Source organism: Carassius carassius, chromosome 44, assembly GCF_963082965.1.
Source record: "Carassius carassius chromosome 44, fCarCar2.1, whole genome shotgun sequence".
Lineage (NCBI taxonomy): Eukaryota > Metazoa > Chordata > Actinopteri > Cypriniformes > Cyprinidae > Carassius > Carassius carassius.
The window spans coordinates 18,300,750-18,321,049 of NC_081798.1; the positions used below are offsets into that span (position 1 = coordinate 18,300,750).

A 20,300-nucleotide genomic window follows, 5' to 3' on the forward strand; every position below is an offset into this window, starting at 1 on the left:
CAACGTCAAATTGCAAAGGCTTTGCAAATCTCATCATCTACAGTGCAGAACATCATCAAAAGATTCAGAGAAACTGGAGAAATCTCTGTGCGTAAGGGACAAGGCCGGAGACCTTTATTGGATGCCTGTGGTCTTCGGGCTCTCAGACGACACTGCATCACTCATCGGCATGATTGTGTCAATGACATTACTAAATGGGCCCAGGAATACTTTCAGAAACCACTGTCGGTAAACACAATCCGCCGTGCCATCAGCAGATGCCAACTAAAGCTCTATCATGCAAAAAGGAAGCCAGCCATATGTGAACATGGTCCAGAAGCTCCGTCGTGTCCTGTAGGCCAAGGCTCATTTAAAATGGACTATTTCAAAGTGGAATAGTGTTTTACGGTCAGACGAGTCCAAATTTAACATTCTTGTTGGAAATCACGGACGCCGTGTCCTCCGGGCAAAAGAGGAGGGAGACCTTCCAGCATGTTATCAGCGTTCAGTTCAAAAGCCAGCATCTCTGATGGTATGGGGGTGCATAAGTGCATACGGTATGGGCAGCTTGCATGTTTTGGAAGGCTCTGTGAATGCTGAAAGGTATATAAAGGTTTTAGAGCAACATATGCTTCCCTCCAAACAACGTCTATTTCAGGGAAGGCCTTGTTTATTTCAGCAGGACAATGCAAAACCACATACTGCAGCTATAACAACAGCATGGCTTCGTCGTAGAAGAGTCTGGGTGCTAACCTGGCCTGCCTGCAGTCCAGATCTTTCACCTATAGAGAACATTTGGCGCATCATTAAACGAAAAATACGTCAAAGACGACCACGAACTCTTCAGCAGCTGGAAATCTATATAAGGCAAGAATGGGACCAAATTCCAACAGCAAAACTCCAGTAACTCATAGCCTCAATGCCCAGACGTCTTCAAACTGTTTTGAAAAGAAAAGGAGATGCTACACCATGGTAAACATGCCCCGTCCCAACTATTTTGAGACCTGTAGCAGAAATCAAAATTGAAATGAGCTCATTTTGTGCATAAAATTGTAAACTTTCTCAGTTTAAACATTTGCTATGTTATCTATGTTCTATTGTGAATAAAATATTGGCTCATGTGATTTGAAAGTCTTTTAGTTTTCATTTTATTCAAATTTAAAAAACGTCCCAACTTTTCCGGAATTCGGGTTGTACTTAAGTACAGTTATATCTAAATGTATTTTACTTGAGAATGTTTTTCATATGACTTTAACTTCACTAGTATTATGGAAGCATATAGGTTGTGAAAGTCAATTTAATATGCAAAATAGCAATATATGTCTGTATTTCAATTTACATTTCCCATTACCGATTCATGCTAAGTTTGTTGCAAAAGGAAAATTAAATTATATAATTCAAATTTGCCATTTCCAACAGTAGTCTTAATATGTAAATTGCACATTTTAACGTTTTATAAGTTGCGCAATGAAAATGTATAACACAAATTGATTTGATATGTGTCCAAGCAGAAATGGTAGCAAAATGATCATTTAAAAGCTATTTGTCCTAAATGCATTTAGAGTGAAATATTTAGTTATTTATAATATGAAATATTGTTCTTGAAAAGTGCTATAATAGAGTCAAACACAATTAAAATAATTTATTTACTTTTCCAACAAAGGCAGGGTTTATGCAGGGCACTGAAAATCATTGAAAGTCATTAAATAACTTTTAAAAGACTTCCATTCAAAAACTAGGGAAGTCTTGATTCATTTCAAACAATATTTTGTATGATTAATCAATTTAAATTAATGTTTCTAATAGACACATTCACAACAGAACCTCAAGAAGACTATTTTGTTTAGTCACATAAAGGTGGGAGCTTTTTCAATGTACTACTCAGAATGACTTGCAATAGCCTACGACGCCTTTAAAGTGTTTGAGACAGAGCTGTGGCAGTTTTCAGATGATGCTGATGCTGCAGATTGGCGCGGGATGGGAGGGGCGATGCCGTGACGTCACGCGGGGGAGCCGAAGGACGGGAGGAGGAGAGGGATGCGAGAACAGGGGAAGACCGGAGGAGCACGATAAAAACTGAGCAATGACTGCGCCAGAAAGCACTAAAAAAACACAAAACGTTAGACAGCAGCGTCAACATGATGCGTCCTTCCGTCTGCTGTTTGCAAGCCAGTAATGCATGAAGAGCATCCCGGATAAAGGTAACATTTCTGTTTCCATCCGCCGCACGCCTCTCACAAAGACCTCACAAGTGGAGTCGATTCTATGATCTTTACCTTGAAAGCGGATGATTGGGGTGATTATCACACCGCTGAAGTGCACCCGGTGTGGTCAAACAGAAAATAAACACGTCTAGGTCTCCATGCAAGCATCCTTCTTTTCATCCATAATTAAACATTTTTCATAAATCAACGATTACGTGCGGGTTTTACTCTCGCATCGAGATAACCTCGCGCATTTCTCAGAAGCGTGCAGGAACGAGGCCGCAGCGTTTTTCTTCCTCATCTATGGAGAGAACACACGTGCAATGCGCATCTTGACAGAGGAGCTGCGCATTGGTTGCAGTAAGTCGTGTCCACGAGGGAAGAAGAAGAAGTGTCATATCACTGACCTCCTTGAAGCAATGGCGCTTCAGCACGACACTTCACTGCTAATTTAATGTGTAAACCCGCTATTGTGATGCTTTTCACAATGGCTTTAAGTAATTGTGTTATTTTGCTCTCTATCTCAATGTCACCATGACCTGTACTCTTAAAAATAAAGGTTCTTTATTGGCATTGCTGGTTCCATAAGGAGCCTTTAGGTTCTTTATTGTGGAAAAATAAAATAAGATGCTGTTCACAGCTAACAAGGAATGTTCTCAGAACTTTGGCTATACCTGCCTGCAGGGTTCTTTCAAAGTTATGAACGAAGTATCTTTAATAGAATGTTGGTTCAGAATTATCTGGTCTTTCATAATGTTCTCAAAATGTTAACACAAAAACATTTACACATCACTTATGGAAGGTTTTTTTTTTGTACAATTTTTTTCACAATCAATTTAGATTGATGTTCATCAGACTTTCTTTTAAGTGTTACTGTTACTATACTGTTCAGAGAACATTCAAAAGTGACATTCCTATAAAACTTGAATGTTCCCTTAAAGGGGAAGTTCACTTCCAGAACAAAAATTTACAGAGAATGTACTAACCCCTATGTTATCCAAGATGTTCATGTTTTTCTTTCTTCAGTTGTAAAGAAATTATGTTTTTTTGATGGAAACATTTCAGGAATTATCTCCATATAATGGTCTATGGTGCCCATGAGTTTGAACTTCCAAAATGCAGTTTAAATGGCTCTGAACGATCCCAGCTGAGGAAGAAGGGTCTTATTTAGCGTAAAGATTGGTAAAACTGGAATGTTCCTTTAATGTTTGCATAACCAAGAAAAAAACTTTATAAAGAAAAAAAAAAAGTAAAAAAAAAAAGTTCATTTAAAAAAAGATACAGTTCTTAAAATCTTTCTTAAAATCTTTCTCAATATTAAAGAATAGTAATAATAATAATAATAATAATTCATTACATTTATATAGCGCTTTTCTAGGCACTCCTAGAGTCCACAATAGTAGAGTCCACACCACAGCTATAACGATAAAGGCATAGAGAAACGATATTGTGGAATTACTTCCAGAACTATTTTTTCCAACTGATGAACGATACAAACAGTGACACCCAATCAGAATCAATCCTGCTGAAATAAGTTCAAGAATTTAAAACGCCAGATGAGCGAGCTCTTAGAATAAACAGATGATATCGTCTGCTGGTGTGGACAGTAATATCATTATCTATCTTTATAGTTATCATTCTTGGTGTGAACTGGGCTTTGATGGGAATGTAAGCAAAATGTTCTAAGAATGTATTTTTGTTAGCTGAGCTCACACTAAGAAAAAATGGTTCTTTTAAAGAACTGTTTACAGGAAATGGTTCTTCTAGGGCATATCTGTGAAAACTTTTTGAAGCGTTTAACGGGCCATTTACACAACAAAGTTTTCAACCAAAACCGGGAAACTTTTTATGTATTTTGCCTGTTCGTTTACATGTCAACAGCATTTTGGGGACTGAAAATGCATATTTTTGAAAACAGGTTTCAAATTGCAAGTTTTTGTAAACACCCAACTCGGGAATCTTTGGAAACGGTGACATCATGCGCGTGCGTAGTATGAGTTAGGTATGTAGACATGCGCAGTACTTGTCGATTTTAAAGGCAAGCGCGAACAAACATACACAACAATGGCGGAGTACATGGTACTCTTGCTGCTGTTTGCTTGCGCTTCTTTAGCAAAGTGTGGATTTACTTCACCAATTGTACAACCAACAGCGCAGACGCATCATATACAACATATACTTCCCTACAGGTTTACTTACAAGGTGAAAGTGACATCTACTGGCCTGGCATATGTAGTACAGTGTTTTTACCGTTTTCGCAGATATGTGTAAACGCGGATCGTTTTGAAAATTTTAAAAATGTGTAGTTTTTGAATACATCGTTGTTGTGTAAACATAGCCTAAGTGTACTTTGTACAGGTGGCACTGTACTGGAGCAGCAACAGACTGCCTTTTCCTTTCTTTTTCCTTTTTAGTGTGAGCAGAATGTCATCTCCTGGAATGGGCACCCCGAGCGACCCCCTGCTGTCCAGTCCTGTAGAGGGGAAGTTCAGGACTTCTCAAGAAGGCACCTGGAGACCCACTCTGTCCAAAACGTCCAGTTTCCCATCGTCCACCACGCGGCACCTCAGTCACAGAGCCAACAACTTCCAGAGGCACCCGAAGCGACGGAAACTGATCAGGCCGTCTCCGCCGCCGCCACCGAACACGCCGTGCCCCCTGGAGCAGCTCGACCTGAGCGAACTTCCTCAGAGACGCACTTTCCCCGAGCTTGTCTTCAATGGCTGCATTTTGTTTGGGATCGAGTTCAGCTATGCGATGGAAACGGCGTACGTAACTCCTGTGTTACTTCAGATGGGGTTGCCCGACCAGTTCTACAGTCTTGTGTGGTTCATCAGTCCAATTTTAGGTATGTAGATATTCATTAAAAACAGTTTTGAAGAATGTCCCATATAACAAATTTTGGTTGTAAACAAAACAAAAACATCCTTTTGAAATGTTTAAAAATGTCAACATTTAGTCAGTAAATTCGTCTGTCTTCTTTTATGATTCCCAGGATTCCTACTGCAACCAATTCTTGGGGCATGGAGTGACCGATGTACGTCTCGCTTTGGCCGCAGGAGACCTTTTATTTTTGCCTTGGCAATAGGTAAGAAACATGAATTTAGTTATTGCAAACTTCAACAATTGATCTCTTTTTTTTTGCTCTTTAAAGGATCAGCTAACTTCCAGAATGAAAATTTCCTTATAATTTACTCACCCCTTATCATCCAGTCATCCACGATTCATGTCTTTCTTTCTTCAGTCGAAAAGAAATGAAGGTCTTTGAGGAAAATGTTCCATGATTTTTGGACTTCAATGTCGGCCAACGGGTTGAAGGTCCAAATTGCAGTTTCAATACAGCTTTAAAGGGCTCTACACAATCCCCGTCAAGGCATAAAGTCTTAGCGTAACGATCTGTCATTTTCTAAGAAGAATACAAAGTTATATACTTTTAATCAAAAATGCACATCTTGCACCAGCCCAGCCTAATGCATTACGTCATCACGTTGGAAAGGTCACGCGTGACAGGCGTAAATAAGAAAATAAGATGCATTTTTTCGCCCTGCCCTTCCTAAGTACACAGAATAAGAGCTAACCGTGTATGCCCTTTCCAACATGATTACGTAATGTGTGAAGTTGTGCATCGCAGAGCTAGTGCAAGACAAGCATTTGTGGTTAAAAAGTATATATTTTAAAAAAAATTGAGAAAATCACAGATTGTTTCTCTCGGCTGGGATCGTATAGAGCCCTTTGAAGCTGTGTTGAAACTGCAATTTGGACCTTCAACCCGTTGGCCGACATTGAAGTACACTATATGGAGTAAAATCCCTGAATGCTTTCCTCAGAAACCTTAATTACTTTTCGACTGAAGACTGAAAGACATGAACATTTTGGATGACATGGAGGTGAGTAAATTATCAGCAAGTTTTAATTCTAGACGTGAACTAATCATTTAACGTGATACTGAAACTAGAGTTTCAGGTTTTAAGACTCTCGATTTTAATTTAAAATACTTTGATGTTGCTCTTTTGGTGTGTTTGCAGGGGCTCTGCTGGGTCTAACACTGGTGCTGAATGGACGGGACATTGGATCGGCTGTGGCCGACACCACCCTGGATCACAAGTGGGGCATCGTGCTGACGGTGTGCGGCGTGGTTCTGATGGACTTCAGTGCCGACTCAGCAGACAACCCCAGTCATGCGTACATGATGGATGTGTGTAGCCCAGAGGACCAGGACCGAGGCCTAAACATTCACGCGCTTCTGGCAGGTTCGAGAAAAACTTGATTAATTATGGTTAAATGCCCATTTAAAGCATTATTTTGTTTTTAACTTAACTGCTTGAGTCATGGTTTTCACACAAGGACTTTTTTCTCATAATTCTTAAAATCTAATATATGTCTAATCACATCAGTGTTGTTTTAGTAATATTTCTATACCACTATGATATTTATACAGATTTAGTTTTTATATTTTCTGTTTTTAGTTGAATTTTACTTTTTTGTCATTTTTGTCAGTTGTACACATCCTTTAGGTTTTTATTTATTTGATTATTTTGTCTAATGTGACTTTTTTTTTATAGTATAGTGCTCCCAGATCAATTGAACACATTTAATCTTATTGAATTAATTCCCAGAAAATCTGTAATTGTATTATTATTTATAAATTATTATAGCATATTATTATAATCATTTTGTTTTGTGACTCGCCACTTTCATTAGTAAAGAAAAAAATAGCTTTATTTTATTTGTATTTAATTTTTCATTTAAACTAATCAGCTTTTGATTTAGTCAAATTTGACAATGATTTCAGTTACCTATAAAAGTATAGTACTCCTAGATCCATTTAAAACATTTTACCAAATTAAATCAATTCCATTAAAATGAGTTGTATTTTAGCATTATTCATATGTTATAATAATAATATTTATGTATTTTGAATTAGCTAGTATTTTTATTTTTCAGTTTTCATTTTCATTTTAGTCATTTTGTTTTATCATTTTTATTTAAGTAATTCTATTTAGATTTAATTCCAGTTTTAGTGATTTTAGGACTTACTAAACATTTATGTTAGTTTTTGTATTTTTTTTTTTCAGTTTCAGTATATATTTCATGTAGTTGCAAAGACAAGTTTCAAATGTTCTGATATTATCTAATATTTATAATTTATTTAATTTCAGCTTTACTACTTACTACAAAAGGACAGCTTTTAAAAATTTGTTTACATTTTAAGTTTTAAATATCATATATATATATATATATATATATATTTTTATATATATATACTCTCTATATATATATCATATTATATATACTAGCTTCATTTCAATTACCAAACCCGTTTTTTAATAGTCTTACATTTAGTTAAGAGTAGCAGCACTGAATCACATTGAATCACACCAGGTCTCGGCGGCGGTTTCGGCTACATTGTGGGTGGCATTAACTGGGACAAAACGGAGTTCGGAAGGTCGATGGGTGGCCAGCTCCGGGTCATATACCTGTTCACCAGCATCACCCTCGCTGCCACCACGGCCATGACCCTCACCAGCATCCCAGAGCGACCTCTACCCCAGCCTCAAACCAAAAGCAACCTCAAGAGCCCCAGTCTGCCCCTGCCGCCCTCCCCACCTCCTCCCACTGGAGCCGCTGCGGACCAGGATGAGGAAGACGAGGACGAAGCCCTTTATAACAGCCAGTTCGCCAACTATCGCTACCAGGATCCACTGGGCCACTCAAATAGCGCCAACGCACGTCTCTACGCAGGCCTCACCAGCCCCATTTCCCCTCTGAGTCCTCTGACGCCCAAATACGGCAGCTTCATCAGTCGGGATAGCTCGCTCACGGGCATTAATGAGTTTGCTTCCTCCTTAAGCACCTCCTACATAGACAGAGTAATGATTGAATGCTACACCGGACAGCAGACTCCATTAGAACCCGAGGTGGTGGCTCCGCCTCTTCCTCCTGGGGACACGCCCCCTCCTCCTCAAAGTCAAACGGCTGCCGCAGATGAAGTTACACAGCAAAACAAACTCTTGCAGTCTAATGGAGAGCTGTTGGCAAGTGAAGCGCTACAGGATAATGTGCAGAAGCAAGCCATTGAACCGGCTGAGCAGCCTAATGAGAGCCAACAGGCTGCGTCAGGGTCACAGCGAGGCAGTAGCTCAGGGATACTGAAGCGCCCCCAGAGTCTGGCCTTAATGGAGGAGCCGCTGATTGATCCGAGCGGGGGTCTGGACAACGGTCGTAGACGCACTGTCACCTTCAGTCAACAGGTCAGTTTGTACTGCAGGTTTGTCTGTGTGCATAAATATCAGAACCAAGTATTATCTACATGCTCGTTATAATATTTTTTAATAGTTTGAATTAGCTTTTATGTTCGGTTTTAGGTTTTAGACATTTTGTTATGTGCTTTTGTCATTTGTGACCCTGACTGTGAAATCCAGGATAAAATCTCAAAATCTATCTCAACCATTAATTTCACTAATTTCCATTTTGACATGGACTTACTCGGTCAGTATTAAAGATATAAAGGTTAGATTTCCACAGAATGTTCTACATCTTTATGAAGGTTTTCACAGGCAGGGTCACATAAGTATTGGTTTAAAATGTCTGTTCAGTTTTAATTTATTGTACTTTAACTGAACAATTTTTGTTTTCATTTATTAATTATTAAATATTATTGTAGGAGTATTTATTAATATTTTTGAATTAGTTAGAATTTTTGTATTTTCAGATTAATTTTAGTTATGTGCCTTTATTTTTTATTTGTATCTCAGTTTTAAATTGAATTATTTTATAATGTAAACATTTCAGTTAGCAGTCAAGACAAGTTTATTTTTTCATTTTTGTTTATGAATTATTCTGAATAATTTGACTATATTTTTAATTACCCCCAAATACGTTTATCACATTTTACATATTTAAATAAATTTCCTTAATTCCTGTGTTTTAGTATTATTTGTATAGTATTGTAGTATTATTAATATTGTGAATTAGCTATTATTTTCATATTTTCTTTCTTTTTTAATTTAGTTTCAGTTCTAATCATTTTTTCATTTTTTTGGGTTTATGTTTTTCATATATTTCTTAAGGTTTATTTTATTTTAGTTTGGAGTAATTTTAGGACTTTAAAATTTTTATTTCAGTTAGCTGTCAAGATTTTTATTTTATTTTTGTTTATTAATTATTCTGTATAATTTGACTATTTTTTATTACTTATAAAACTATACTATTTCCAAATACGTTTTAACAGATTTTACCGTATTTAAATAAATGTCCTTATTTTAGTATTATTTGTATATTATTATAGTATTATTAATATAGAACAGAACAGAACAGAACAGAAAACAGAATAGAACAGAACTGAAGGAATTTGTTTTCGTGATAGACGCTTATATTTCAAGAAGCTCGTATTTTAAACTAGATATGATTTTCACATTTTCAGTTTCTATTTTGAATTTAGATTCAGTTGTATTGTTCTTTTACTCGTTTAAATCGTTTTTTTTATATTTCTGTATAATTTTATTTTATTTCACTTAGTTGCCAAGGCAACATTTCAAATTATTATTATTATTATTATTATTATTATTATTATTATTATTTTAAGTGTATACTCATGCATTTTTATGGATACGACTTGCCATTGAACTTCAGCATGTTGCTCTTTTCTCAAGGTGGCAAATATATTGCTGAATGGCATGCGTTATGACAGTGACCTCAGTGGCAGCCATGAAGCAGCAGACTCTCAAATGTCAATGAAGCTGCTCTGTACCGCCATCTATAGGATGCCTCCATGTTTACGAAGCCTCTGCACCAACCATTTCCTGGGTAATAAAAGTTTTGAATTTCATTGGGCATATACAAAATGTCTGAGGCTCATATAATAATAAATAAGCACAGACATTGCACATAGACTTCAAATAGAGGTTTAGATAACAGAATTAGAGACCTACAGCTGATTACATTTCTTAACTACAATATGCTTGCTATGCTAACAATGTATCACCAGTGCCAAACAGGATTTGCTGATGTTTTCTTTTTTTTTTGAGTTTAATTTTTAGATACATTCCAAAATGAAATCAAGTTAATTGATAGAATGCTGAAATTAAACAAAATGTAAATATTACATAAGAAAAGAACATAAGCAATGTCTCATTGGCAGCTAACGAAAATAAAATTAAGGTAAGTACTAAAGTTACTAAAACAGAAATACAAATAAATTATAGCTACAAACAAATAATTTTTTTATAATAATAATAATAATAATAAAAATGACTAAAACAAAAATGAAATAAAAGCTAAATGAAAATATTAATAAACACTATAGTAATATATAAATAATACTAAGGCAAATTTAAATATGAACAAATTTAAATATGTGTTAAATGAATCTGGATTTTTTTAGGTAACTAAAACAGTTAAATTAGCCAAAATAAGTCATTTTAATTTATAAATCATGAGCATGGGGTTCGGCTAATACAGTATAAAATGATTTTTATGTCCACATCTTTCATCTTCCATCACAAATGTTGACTGGCACAGGTTGGTTATCGTTCGAGGGGATGCTGCTCTTCTACACAGACTTTATGGGGGAGGTTGTGTTTGGTGGCGACCCAAAGGCCCACTACGATTCAGAGGAGTACAAGCGCTACAATTCAGGCGTCACCATGGGCTGCTGGGGGATGTGCATCTATGCATTCAGTGCTGCTTTTTATTCAGGTTAGTAAAAGAGCACCGTACGATTCCAGCATACACAAATATGAATTGGAAGTCACATTGCTTTCCTCTGTCTTTTCCTCTTTCAGCCATTCTTGAGAAGCTAGAGGAGCGGTTCTCACTGCGTTCTTTGTATTTTTTCGCCTATCTGGCCTTTGGTTTGGGCACAGGGCTGGCCACTCTCTCCACCAACCTGTACGTGCTGCTGTCTCTCTGCGTCACCTACGGCGTTCTCTTCTCTTCTCTCTGTACGCTGCCTTACTCTCTGCTCTGTGAATACTACCAGAGCCCGCAGGTGAGAGCACAAAATAATAAGATGTAAAAATAACCTCATGTTTATGGGAACGCACTTATAATGGAAGTCTATGGGGCACAGTATCAGTAGAAACATTAATATACTCACTGTTTCAAAAGAATATCATCCAAATGAAACATTATTTGTGAACCCAGCTAAAGGGAATGTTTTCAGAATGTTCTGGCAAGGTTTTCTCAAAGTTCTGAACAGACGTTATATTAGTAATATATGCATTTAGCAGACGCTTTTATCCAAAGCGATTTACAGTGGATTCAGGCTATCAATTTTTACCTATCATGTGTTTCCAGGGATTCGAACCCCCAACCTATCGCAATGCTCTACCAATTGAGCTACAGGAACATCAGTAGTATGATAGTAATAATAATAATAATAGTAATAATACAATAGTACATAAATAGTAATATATTTATATGGTTTTTAATAATGCTTACACAAATGTAAAACCTATAAATACATGCTTAACATCAAAAAGACATGTATACATTGTTCATGGAATGTATTATTTGAACTTTCAACTAACATTTAACTTATTTCAAAAGAAACATTCAAATAGATCAAATAGAATTTAAGAGTTTTAAATTTTTTTTTTAAATGGAAGTTTTGAATGTGAAAAGAGAACATTTTAGAAATAACATTTTCATAACTTAATGGGAACATATGAACAGAAGCTAAATGTTCTTGGAACATATTTTTGTTAGCTGGGAACATGAGACTAGTAACAAAAAATTGCTAACCTAGTTTGTGCAAAATTATATAGATTTTTAAAATCCCTTCCACAACTATAGTCAACACTACACAATACAATAGAAATAAGGATAGTGAAAATATAAGGATATATATTTGCAATATTGTCGTTGGCAACACATAAAACAAAGATTTAGTACAACCTTTCAGCTCAAATAGTATATAAAGTAATTGTATGCTATAATTAACAAAAATTGAAGTGTTTTAAAAAACCCTCTGTAATATTTTGCCTCATAGGCTTCCATAGCATGTGCAATACAATAAAGTTAGAAATTATTGTCAGTGGTTTTCGACCTCATGTACTCCATATTTTATCTTTTTGGCTGCAATTAAAACTATATATATGTAAAAGAACTTAAATGTAAATTAGAAATGTTACCTTGGCCTTGTTACTTTGAAATGTTACTAACTCAAATAAGTTGAAAGTGCTAAAATGACTAAAACTAAAATAAAATTAAAGCTAAATAGAAATATATATAAAAAACAAAAACCAAATTACATAAACAGAAAAATTTAAATGGAAACTAAACTGAAACTGTAACTGAATTTTTGATTGAACTCAATTAGGGTGACAATAGCTTTGTCTTTTTCACTGAAATGTCCTGGCTGATTGGCTAAAACACCTGGCTTTGGCTTTGTTTTTTTATCTGTGGTCCTTATTCATTATGTGTATGTGTATTTGCAATGTTTGACTGTTCTCTGTAGATCCAGCAGTCACACATGCAATGATTGGTCGATTATGTTCAGCAAGTTTGAAAACAATAGTTTTTCATTAGGGAAAAACATTAGGGAAACATTAGGGAAACTAGGACATGTCTGTGAGAAATAGGACGTACGGTGACCCTCGGTCAATGTCCACATGTTGTTTCTGCAGTTCTGTGGCTCATCAGAGGACGGGACCAGGCGTGGTATGGGGGTGGACATCTCCCTGCTCAGCTGCCAGTACTTCCTGGCACAGATCCTGGTTTCGGTGGCGATGGGCCCTCTGACATCGCTGGTGGGGGGGGCCCAGGGCGTCATGTACTTTGCGAGTCTGATGTCATTTGTGGGGTGCCTGTACTCCTCACTGTGTGTGGTGTACCACCTGCCAGCACCCGAGGGTGAGCCTCCCCAGAGTGAGACGCAGCCGCTGCTGGTGCACATTTAGACGTGATCTCTCACACACCGGGTCCAAAATTAACACTCCAGAAGCAGCAGACAGGTCACTTTGTGCAACATGAATTAAATCATAATGCAAAACAAATCATTAAGCTCTTTGATATCAAAGAAAATAAATCCAAAACAGTCCAATGAATAAAAGATCAATCTTCTTCCACTCTTTTTCTCTAGTGGAAAACTTAATCAATGTTTATAAGAAACCTTTTGTTCTTTTACTGACAGAACTTCAGTGCACTATGTCTGGACAAATCTGGTCCCCAAATTGTTTTGAGCAGAATCATGTTTTTGTAACAGATTTAGAATTTTTTTTTTTTACAAAAATGCGAAAACATAAACAGTTAAATAATTCCTTTTTATATAAATATATACTGTGTGTATTTGTATGTACATAATATATATACATAGTGCACACACATTGTGTAAAAAAAAACATTAATAGTGATTTATCGTTTGACAGCACTCATATAGATACATATATATATATATATATATATGAAACTGTTTATTTTTATGTTAAAAACTGATTTTTTTATTGTAAATATATAATATTAAAGGATTCTATATATATGTATGTATGTATGTATGTGTATATATATATATATATATATATATATATATATATATATATGTATGTATATATATATATATATATATATATAACAAATAAAATGTAGAAGATATCTTTCTGATTCTGCACTACTAAGGTAACTGTATTACAAAAAATGTTGAAAAAATATTTCACATTCTACAATATTTTTACATTACATAAATGTATTACAGTAAATTGTCAGGCAAAGTAAGCAAACAAAATACTTAGTCTTTTTGTTATTAATCATTTTTGATGCTCTCAATTAAACAAGATCCTAAATAATAGTGTCTTCTGGACCCCCGTGTATACTAAATTTACCAGCTGTTGTCAGACATGGTAAAAGTTAATTTTGGACCCCATACACACAACAAACAGCTCAGACTCCTGCGCTTGCTTCAGATGCACCCTCCTCACTTTACGCCACACGCGCGCAGAACTGGAGATGTGAGAGAGGGTCAAAGAGCTGCGATTTTGACTATGCATCCCACTCGGATCTCTAATGTAAGCATGCTGCTACAGCGACTGCATGACGGCAGGCTTGTGTAGTGTGTGTGTGTGTGTGTGAGAGAGAGAAAGCCTGTTTGTGTACATGTGATGCCTGACTACTTTCATCTGGCTTGTACATAATGTGAAATGTTTAGTTTTTTTTTTACTGTCGATTCCTAAAGGACAAAGCCAAATCTGTTTATAGCTCCCTGAACTCTCTTTATGTGGTTTCTGTTCAGCTAATTGTTAAACCCCTCTCACATATCCAAAGCAAATGTATCCTGTCGACATGTCAATGAACTGTTTGAAGATGTCACCTGTTGGTTTGTTTGCATGTAAAGCCGCATTGATGCCTTACTGTAGGCCTCTGTTTCGAACTGTGCCACAGTAAAACAGAGAACGTGTGTGTGTCTATCGGTTCTTCGCATTTTTAAAAAGTGATCAGGCTCATCATTTGAATACTAGCTAGCTACTACACAAATCTTTAAGAGTACCAATATTCCTGTCGCATGTTTGCCATGCTGTAACATGGCCTGACACTGGTGGATGCTCCAATTATAAGAAAAACATAAATGACGTATTTATGGTTCTCCTAGCGAGCCATGTCATGGAACGCACGCTCTCATGCCTGCTTCCCTGTGGTCTGGAGTGATCGATGTAATGACAGTCGTTCTTGTCATTATCAGGCAGAGAGGACGTTGAGGCTGAGGTGTGAGTGATCGCAATACGGAAACAGGCCCCGTGCGGAAGAACGAGCCGAATGTATTGTTTGGTGACTACAACAAATCTGGACACCCGAATATGGACTCCTCCAGAGCACTCACAATTTGTGCAATTGCTATGCGTCTTTTTTGTTTTGCAATACATGCAGCACATCAAACCTTTAAAAACTCCAGGCAGCAAGCCATTTGAAATTCATAATCACATTTTTACCCTCAGTCATGTGTAATCTACACGAGCATGTACAGATATCTTCCAGTAAGGAAACTGATGTAAGTTGCATTGTACAGGTTAATGCTCTGAGAATTAAACAGTTGTCACGGGACGAAGGTTGTCTGCGGCAGGTGTCGTTCTGAATTTTTAGTTTCTAGTAAATACAAGATCAGTGTGGAAATCTTAACCAGCAGGGGGCGCAATAGGATCTCAAGTGGAGGTCAAACTGAACCTATTAAAGGAATAGTTCACCAAGAAATGAAAATTTGCCACACATTTTACTCAGGCTATCAAAGATATTGTTGAGGTTGTTTCTTCATCAGAACAGATTTGGAGAAATGTAGCATTACATCACTTGCTCAGCTATGGATCCTCTGCAGTGAATGGGTGCCGTCAGAATGAGAGTCAAACAGATAAAAACACCCAAATAATCCACATGACTCCAGTCCATCACTTAACATCTTGAGAAACCAAAAGCAGCATATTTATAAGAAACGGGTCCATCATTAAAGCCATCACTTCAAGTCCACAATCCAAATAACACCCCCAGAAGCAACAGTTTGAAGTTAAATATGTTTTTATTACTTATAAACAAGACATTATTTGATGGACTGGAGTAGTGTGGTTTATTGTAGTGTCTTTATCAGATGTTTGGACTCTCATTCTGACGGCACCCATTCACTGCAGAGGATCTGTTAGTGAGCAAGTGATGTAATCCTACATTTCTCCACATCTGTTTCCATTAAAAAATTGGCTGGCTTAAGGGTGACTAAAACTTTAAGCAACTTTCCATTTTTGGGTGAAGTATTCCTTTACCCATTTCTCAAGAAGCCGTTTTACTTTTTGCCTAAATTTGAGTTCCAGTTAAAGTCAGTCCTCTTGCACATACTTGGTGCATGTCCAGTCTTGTTTCAAACAGCTCACAAAAAAAAAAATTGTCTTGCAACCCCTCATCACAAGGTTAAGAAAAGACACAAGAGGCACTGGTTTTAAAAAGACAAGACTGTGTTTTTATTTATAATCCTGAACCAAACTATACAAAGCAGTGGTCAAAAAGCAACCAAAACACAAACATAAAAAAAGTTTCGCTTGAAAGGACTGAAAGAACACCAGTACCAGCATACAGTTCTGTTATAGATTTGTGTTTTTTTTTTTTGATTCTGCACTTCCCATATAAAACACAATGATAAAACAAAAAACCCCAAACTGTACATTAGGATAGAAAGATACAATCCTTTAAAATGCATATGGAACAAAAGACCTTCAAGATTTAAAAAGGGGTTAATTAACATGTTGAGAGGGCGGCGATGTGTTGACTAAGGAACCCCTCTCATTCATATGAGCCATCTGTTATGTTAACTGATCTGCCAAAGCGAGGGATTAACTTCTAGCAGCACAACCAGGTTAAACAGTCTATTAGCCCCTGCTTAAAACTCATCTTTGGTCTTTAGTGGATCGGAAAAATGTCACTCACGAAAATGACAGGAACCTTAGGCTTTCAGTTGCTTGTGAGAACATCCGCTGGTCAAATAACAGAGTAGAATGTGTGCTTGTTAAACGTGTGCTAAAATAAACATTGTTTCTTTTAATACAGGGTTCTAATGTTGGTCCTACACCAATAAATAAGGTCTTACAAAAGGGGACAGAGTCATGATGTTATGGGCCTCAGTGCAATAAAAAGATCTTGTGGCGGCAAAAAGAAGGTGTGAAATATACAGGAAAGCACAAACTCTACTAGGTCAAACTGACCATACAGACAGAGCTACTGAAGAGCGGCGAGAGCTTTAGGCTTGGACTTCAGCCTCTGTGGAGTCACCGTTCTCTTCTGTCTTCTGTTTCTTTGTTTCGACTGCCTCCTGAAAGCAGACGAGCCAGGATTAGATGAGGTAAGGATGATGGAAATGTTGTGAAATGCATCTAAACCCCAAACCCACCTCCTCCTCAGCTGGACGTTTCACGGGTTGCCCGTCTCCCTTTTCTTCAGCGCCGTTCTCCTCCTCCTCCTCTGCTTCTTCCGCTGTTAAAAGCCAAACGGATTTGTCAATAACTGGTTTCTGTTCTAGTAAATTATACAATTATGACACAGGCAAAGTTAAACTCACCCTCCTCGTCATCTCCACCCTCTTCGTCCTCATGGGCTTCCTCTTCTTTGTGTGAAGCACCGTTAGTCTAAAACAGAGAAAGCACCATGAGTGAAACCGATACCGAATCTGTTACATCACCAGATGATTTGGGGATTTACGAGCAAAGTCAGTGATTAAGTATCATTACGATAAGTTTTTGGGAAGGTCAGTTATGTAAAAGCCATGTACTGAGAAACCATGTGCACAGCCTCGAAGCTGTCTTCTCATAAGACGCATCTGTGTCAGTCAGTTTGAACCCTAAACAAAGAGCAGCGCGATGAAAGAGGGGGAGGGGGCCTCCAACACCTGCGCGGCAAGCGGGTACAAAAGCCACAAGGCCTGCTGGGAAATACTCAATGCTTACTGTTCCATTTCCATTGGCAGGTGCGTCTTCGCTGCCGTTTTCCTTTGCAGCCTCCTCAACCACCTCCTTCTTCTCTTTCAAGTCCTGAAATGAAGCAGACGGTTATCGGTCAATAAATAAACCCCCTCCAACTACATAAACAATGCAGCGTGAGAGTATCTCATGGGTAGTAAAGGGGAAAGTTTGTTTCCTTGAGTTTCTTCCCCACCCACGCACACAGATGAGCCACAGACCACACACACCAGCTGGCTGACTGCCTTTTAAAATACATTAAATGGCAAACCAACACGAGGGTCATGAAAACCACCTCAGGTTTTGTCTTTAAAACCAGTTTTAGAAACTATGCCATTATCTTTTAAATGTAATTTCTCAAACATGTAGTATGAGCATCACGTAACGTTAGTAACCTTCTAAACGTTAATCGCAACTCAATGTGCACTAATATGAAATTATGTCAGAAAAGGTTAAACTGGAACTGCTATTATGAGGAAAATTTATCTCGATTTTATTTTTTGTTATGTTGGCAGTGTTTTTCTCTGAAATCGCCACCACAATAGATCTATTATATAGACAATCGATTCGAGTTCACGCCTTTGTGAATTAACTCTATTGTTTCGACACACATGCCGAGGTCACTTAAGGTCAATTCGCGCAGTCTTGCCCATTGCCCCTTTTATTCCCCAGTAAAAAACGTGCACGCGCATGCGCGCCCACGTGCCGGGTCGGAAACAAAAGGAGGCTGAGCGCGCGCCAAGAAACGTGCTCGAGAGACTGGCGCGAACGACCACAGCACGCAGCGGAGATATTCCCGCCTATTCGAGCGGCAGAGATCAAGAGCCTTGACTTTACATTGACACACACACACACATTCAAAGAAAGAAAGAAAAAAGTGTGGCAGATGGTTCACTAATTTACCCCCCCCCCTTCCATTTAACGTTGATAGGATATTATTATATGGGAATATAATGTCGAATTCAGTCCTCAAAGAGGTTTTTTATGACTTATTTTGATTGGAATGTGCGTAACGGTTGTGTTTAATCTTTCATTTAAACAAGATCAGCGCGAACTGTGAATTAACGGGAAAAAAATCATGCTGATTTTCGAAGAATACGGTTTTAACATTTTCTCGACAGGAATAATATTTATTGCTGATAAAACTTCTCACTGACTGGTCGCTTATTCTCTATTTAATTACCAGTTACATGTAATTTCTTCAAAGTCAATTTTTTCAAGCAAACTTACCTTTGCGGTGACCTCGGGGGTGGTAGTCGTATCAACAGCGGTATCAGCCATGGTGGTTAATAGAGACGTTTGAAAGAAAAATGTCCGAGAGAAGCGTTAGAAGCGGTGGATGAGGTAGGACACGGTCAGACGCGAGAAGGAAGAGTGAATCAAAACTGACTGAACCTGAGAACTGAAAGGCGCGTTGAGAGCAGCGCCAACCTCGCTGACATCTGATTGGACAAGAGCGTGCTAACGTAAATCCGTTCTACAATATGATTGGAGAGACCGCTGTCAATTGTTTTATGAAGACCCGCCCCTTCACCCGCCCCACTTTTCTTGTTCTATTGGTGGAATATTTAATTTCACCCTTTACCCGGTCTTTTAAAAATGCTGTTATGAGTAGGCCTATTATTCAAAAAGGTCAGGAAGAATTTAAGCTATTCTGGTGACATTAATTTCTGACAACATTTTTTTTTGTTTGAGTTGGAGCCTTATCTCTTTGTGTAAATTTTAAGAGATTGCTCATTGAGTGATTTATTTTTCTTCCACTTTTGAGGAACAACTGGTATGGTTGTGTGTTATATTTGGTTTTAGTTGCCATTATTTCCCGTTCTTTTTGAAAACTGCAAATCGTTCACTATTTCCCCTGACCTTTTTTTGGACGTCATCTCTTGATAACTGTTTTGTGTGGTTGGAACCTGCCTTCAAGTCTGCAAGAGATGAATTTAAGCTTCTTTGGGGGCTTTGTTTACAGCCACGGTTTCATTAGCATGTTGTATTCAGAGGCCATTGTGTCCCAGATGGAGACGCACCAGGCAGCTGTTTCATTCATAATGAGAAGTCACACTAAGATGCTAACATGACTATTCCTACCAGCAAACATCTCAGCACAGATAACCAACTGATTTATGGCTTGGAAGATAAGCTATACGTTCATTCCTGCTTCTCTGTAACACAAAGACTAGCCTACCTGTTGCACAAGGAACAGATTACGCCTGTAGTTAATAATGTTCCTCCCCCTTCAAGAGGTCAAAACCTCCCTCACATCTGTGACTCCTCAAAGGAAGTAAGTACTCTAGTATACTAAACTATAAATGATATTCTTTCCTAGTAAACAAAAGATATTTTTAGTCAAAAGTTTTTCCTCAGGGCTTTCCTTTGCGCACACTGAGATAAAGACTCCCCTCCCCATCTGAATCTCATCAGATCTGCTTTACTGTGGTAACAAAGCCCACTTGGTGGTCACAGATGGTGTGGGCCTGTGAAGGGGTCAGCATGTAGTCTTTGTTTTATCAGATGGAGCATTATGCAGTACTAGACCATTGATTTAAACCTCAGCTTTGACTCCCATGTAATTGAGAAGCTGAAAACAGTGATTTGGAGACTAAAGCATTATTCAGACTAGTTTTCTTAAGGAGTTGAGGTAAATTTGTGTTTCGCAGATGTACTTTTTTTTCAACTTGGGTACAAACTATTTGGACACAAA

At 37.5% G+C, this 20,300-nt stretch overlaps 2 protein-coding genes across 4 annotated transcripts; one reads left to right on the forward strand and one right to left on the reverse strand.

The window, feature by feature from the left end:
* The first annotated feature begins 1,874 nt into the window (after window positions 1-1,874).
* Window positions 1,875-15,226, forward strand: LOC132126683 (proton-associated sugar transporter A-like). 3 transcript variants are annotated; one of them, XM_059538105.1, is made up of 10 exons: window positions 1,876-2,180; window positions 4,598-5,031; window positions 5,179-5,271; window positions 6,209-6,433; window positions 7,566-8,434; window positions 9,836-9,989; window positions 10,704-10,880; window positions 10,967-11,172; window positions 12,812-13,037; window positions 14,857-15,226. In XM_059538105.1, the coding sequence occupies exons 2-10, from the start codon at window positions 4,608-4,610 to the stop codon at window positions 14,883-14,885; spliced, it is 2,403 nt and encodes an 800-aa protein (XP_059394088.1). In that variant the 5' UTR covers window positions 1,876-2,180; window positions 4,598-4,607; the 3' UTR covers window positions 14,886-15,226. The 3 variants fall into 3 exon arrangements, with proteins under 3 accessions (XP_059394089.1, XP_059394088.1, XP_059394087.1); XM_059538106.1 differs by lacking the exon at window positions 12,812-13,037 and having other exon boundaries at window positions 1,875-2,180; XM_059538104.1 differs by lacking the exon at window positions 14,857-15,226 and having other exon boundaries at window positions 12,812-13,444.
* Window positions 15,227-16,090: 864 nt separating this feature from the next.
* On the reverse strand, window positions 16,091-18,999 carry LOC132126178 (prothymosin alpha-like). The gene is made up of 5 exons (XM_059537306.1): window positions 18,833-18,999; window positions 17,591-17,674; window positions 17,206-17,272; window positions 17,038-17,120; window positions 16,091-16,959 (listed from the first exon to the last, which is right to left on the reverse strand). Exons 1-5 carry the CDS (start codon window positions 18,881-18,883, stop codon window positions 16,888-16,890), a joined length of 357 nt encoding a protein of 118 aa, XP_059393289.1. The 5' UTR covers window positions 18,884-18,999; the 3' UTR covers window positions 16,091-16,887.
* Window positions 19,000-20,300: the final 1,301 nt, after the last annotated feature.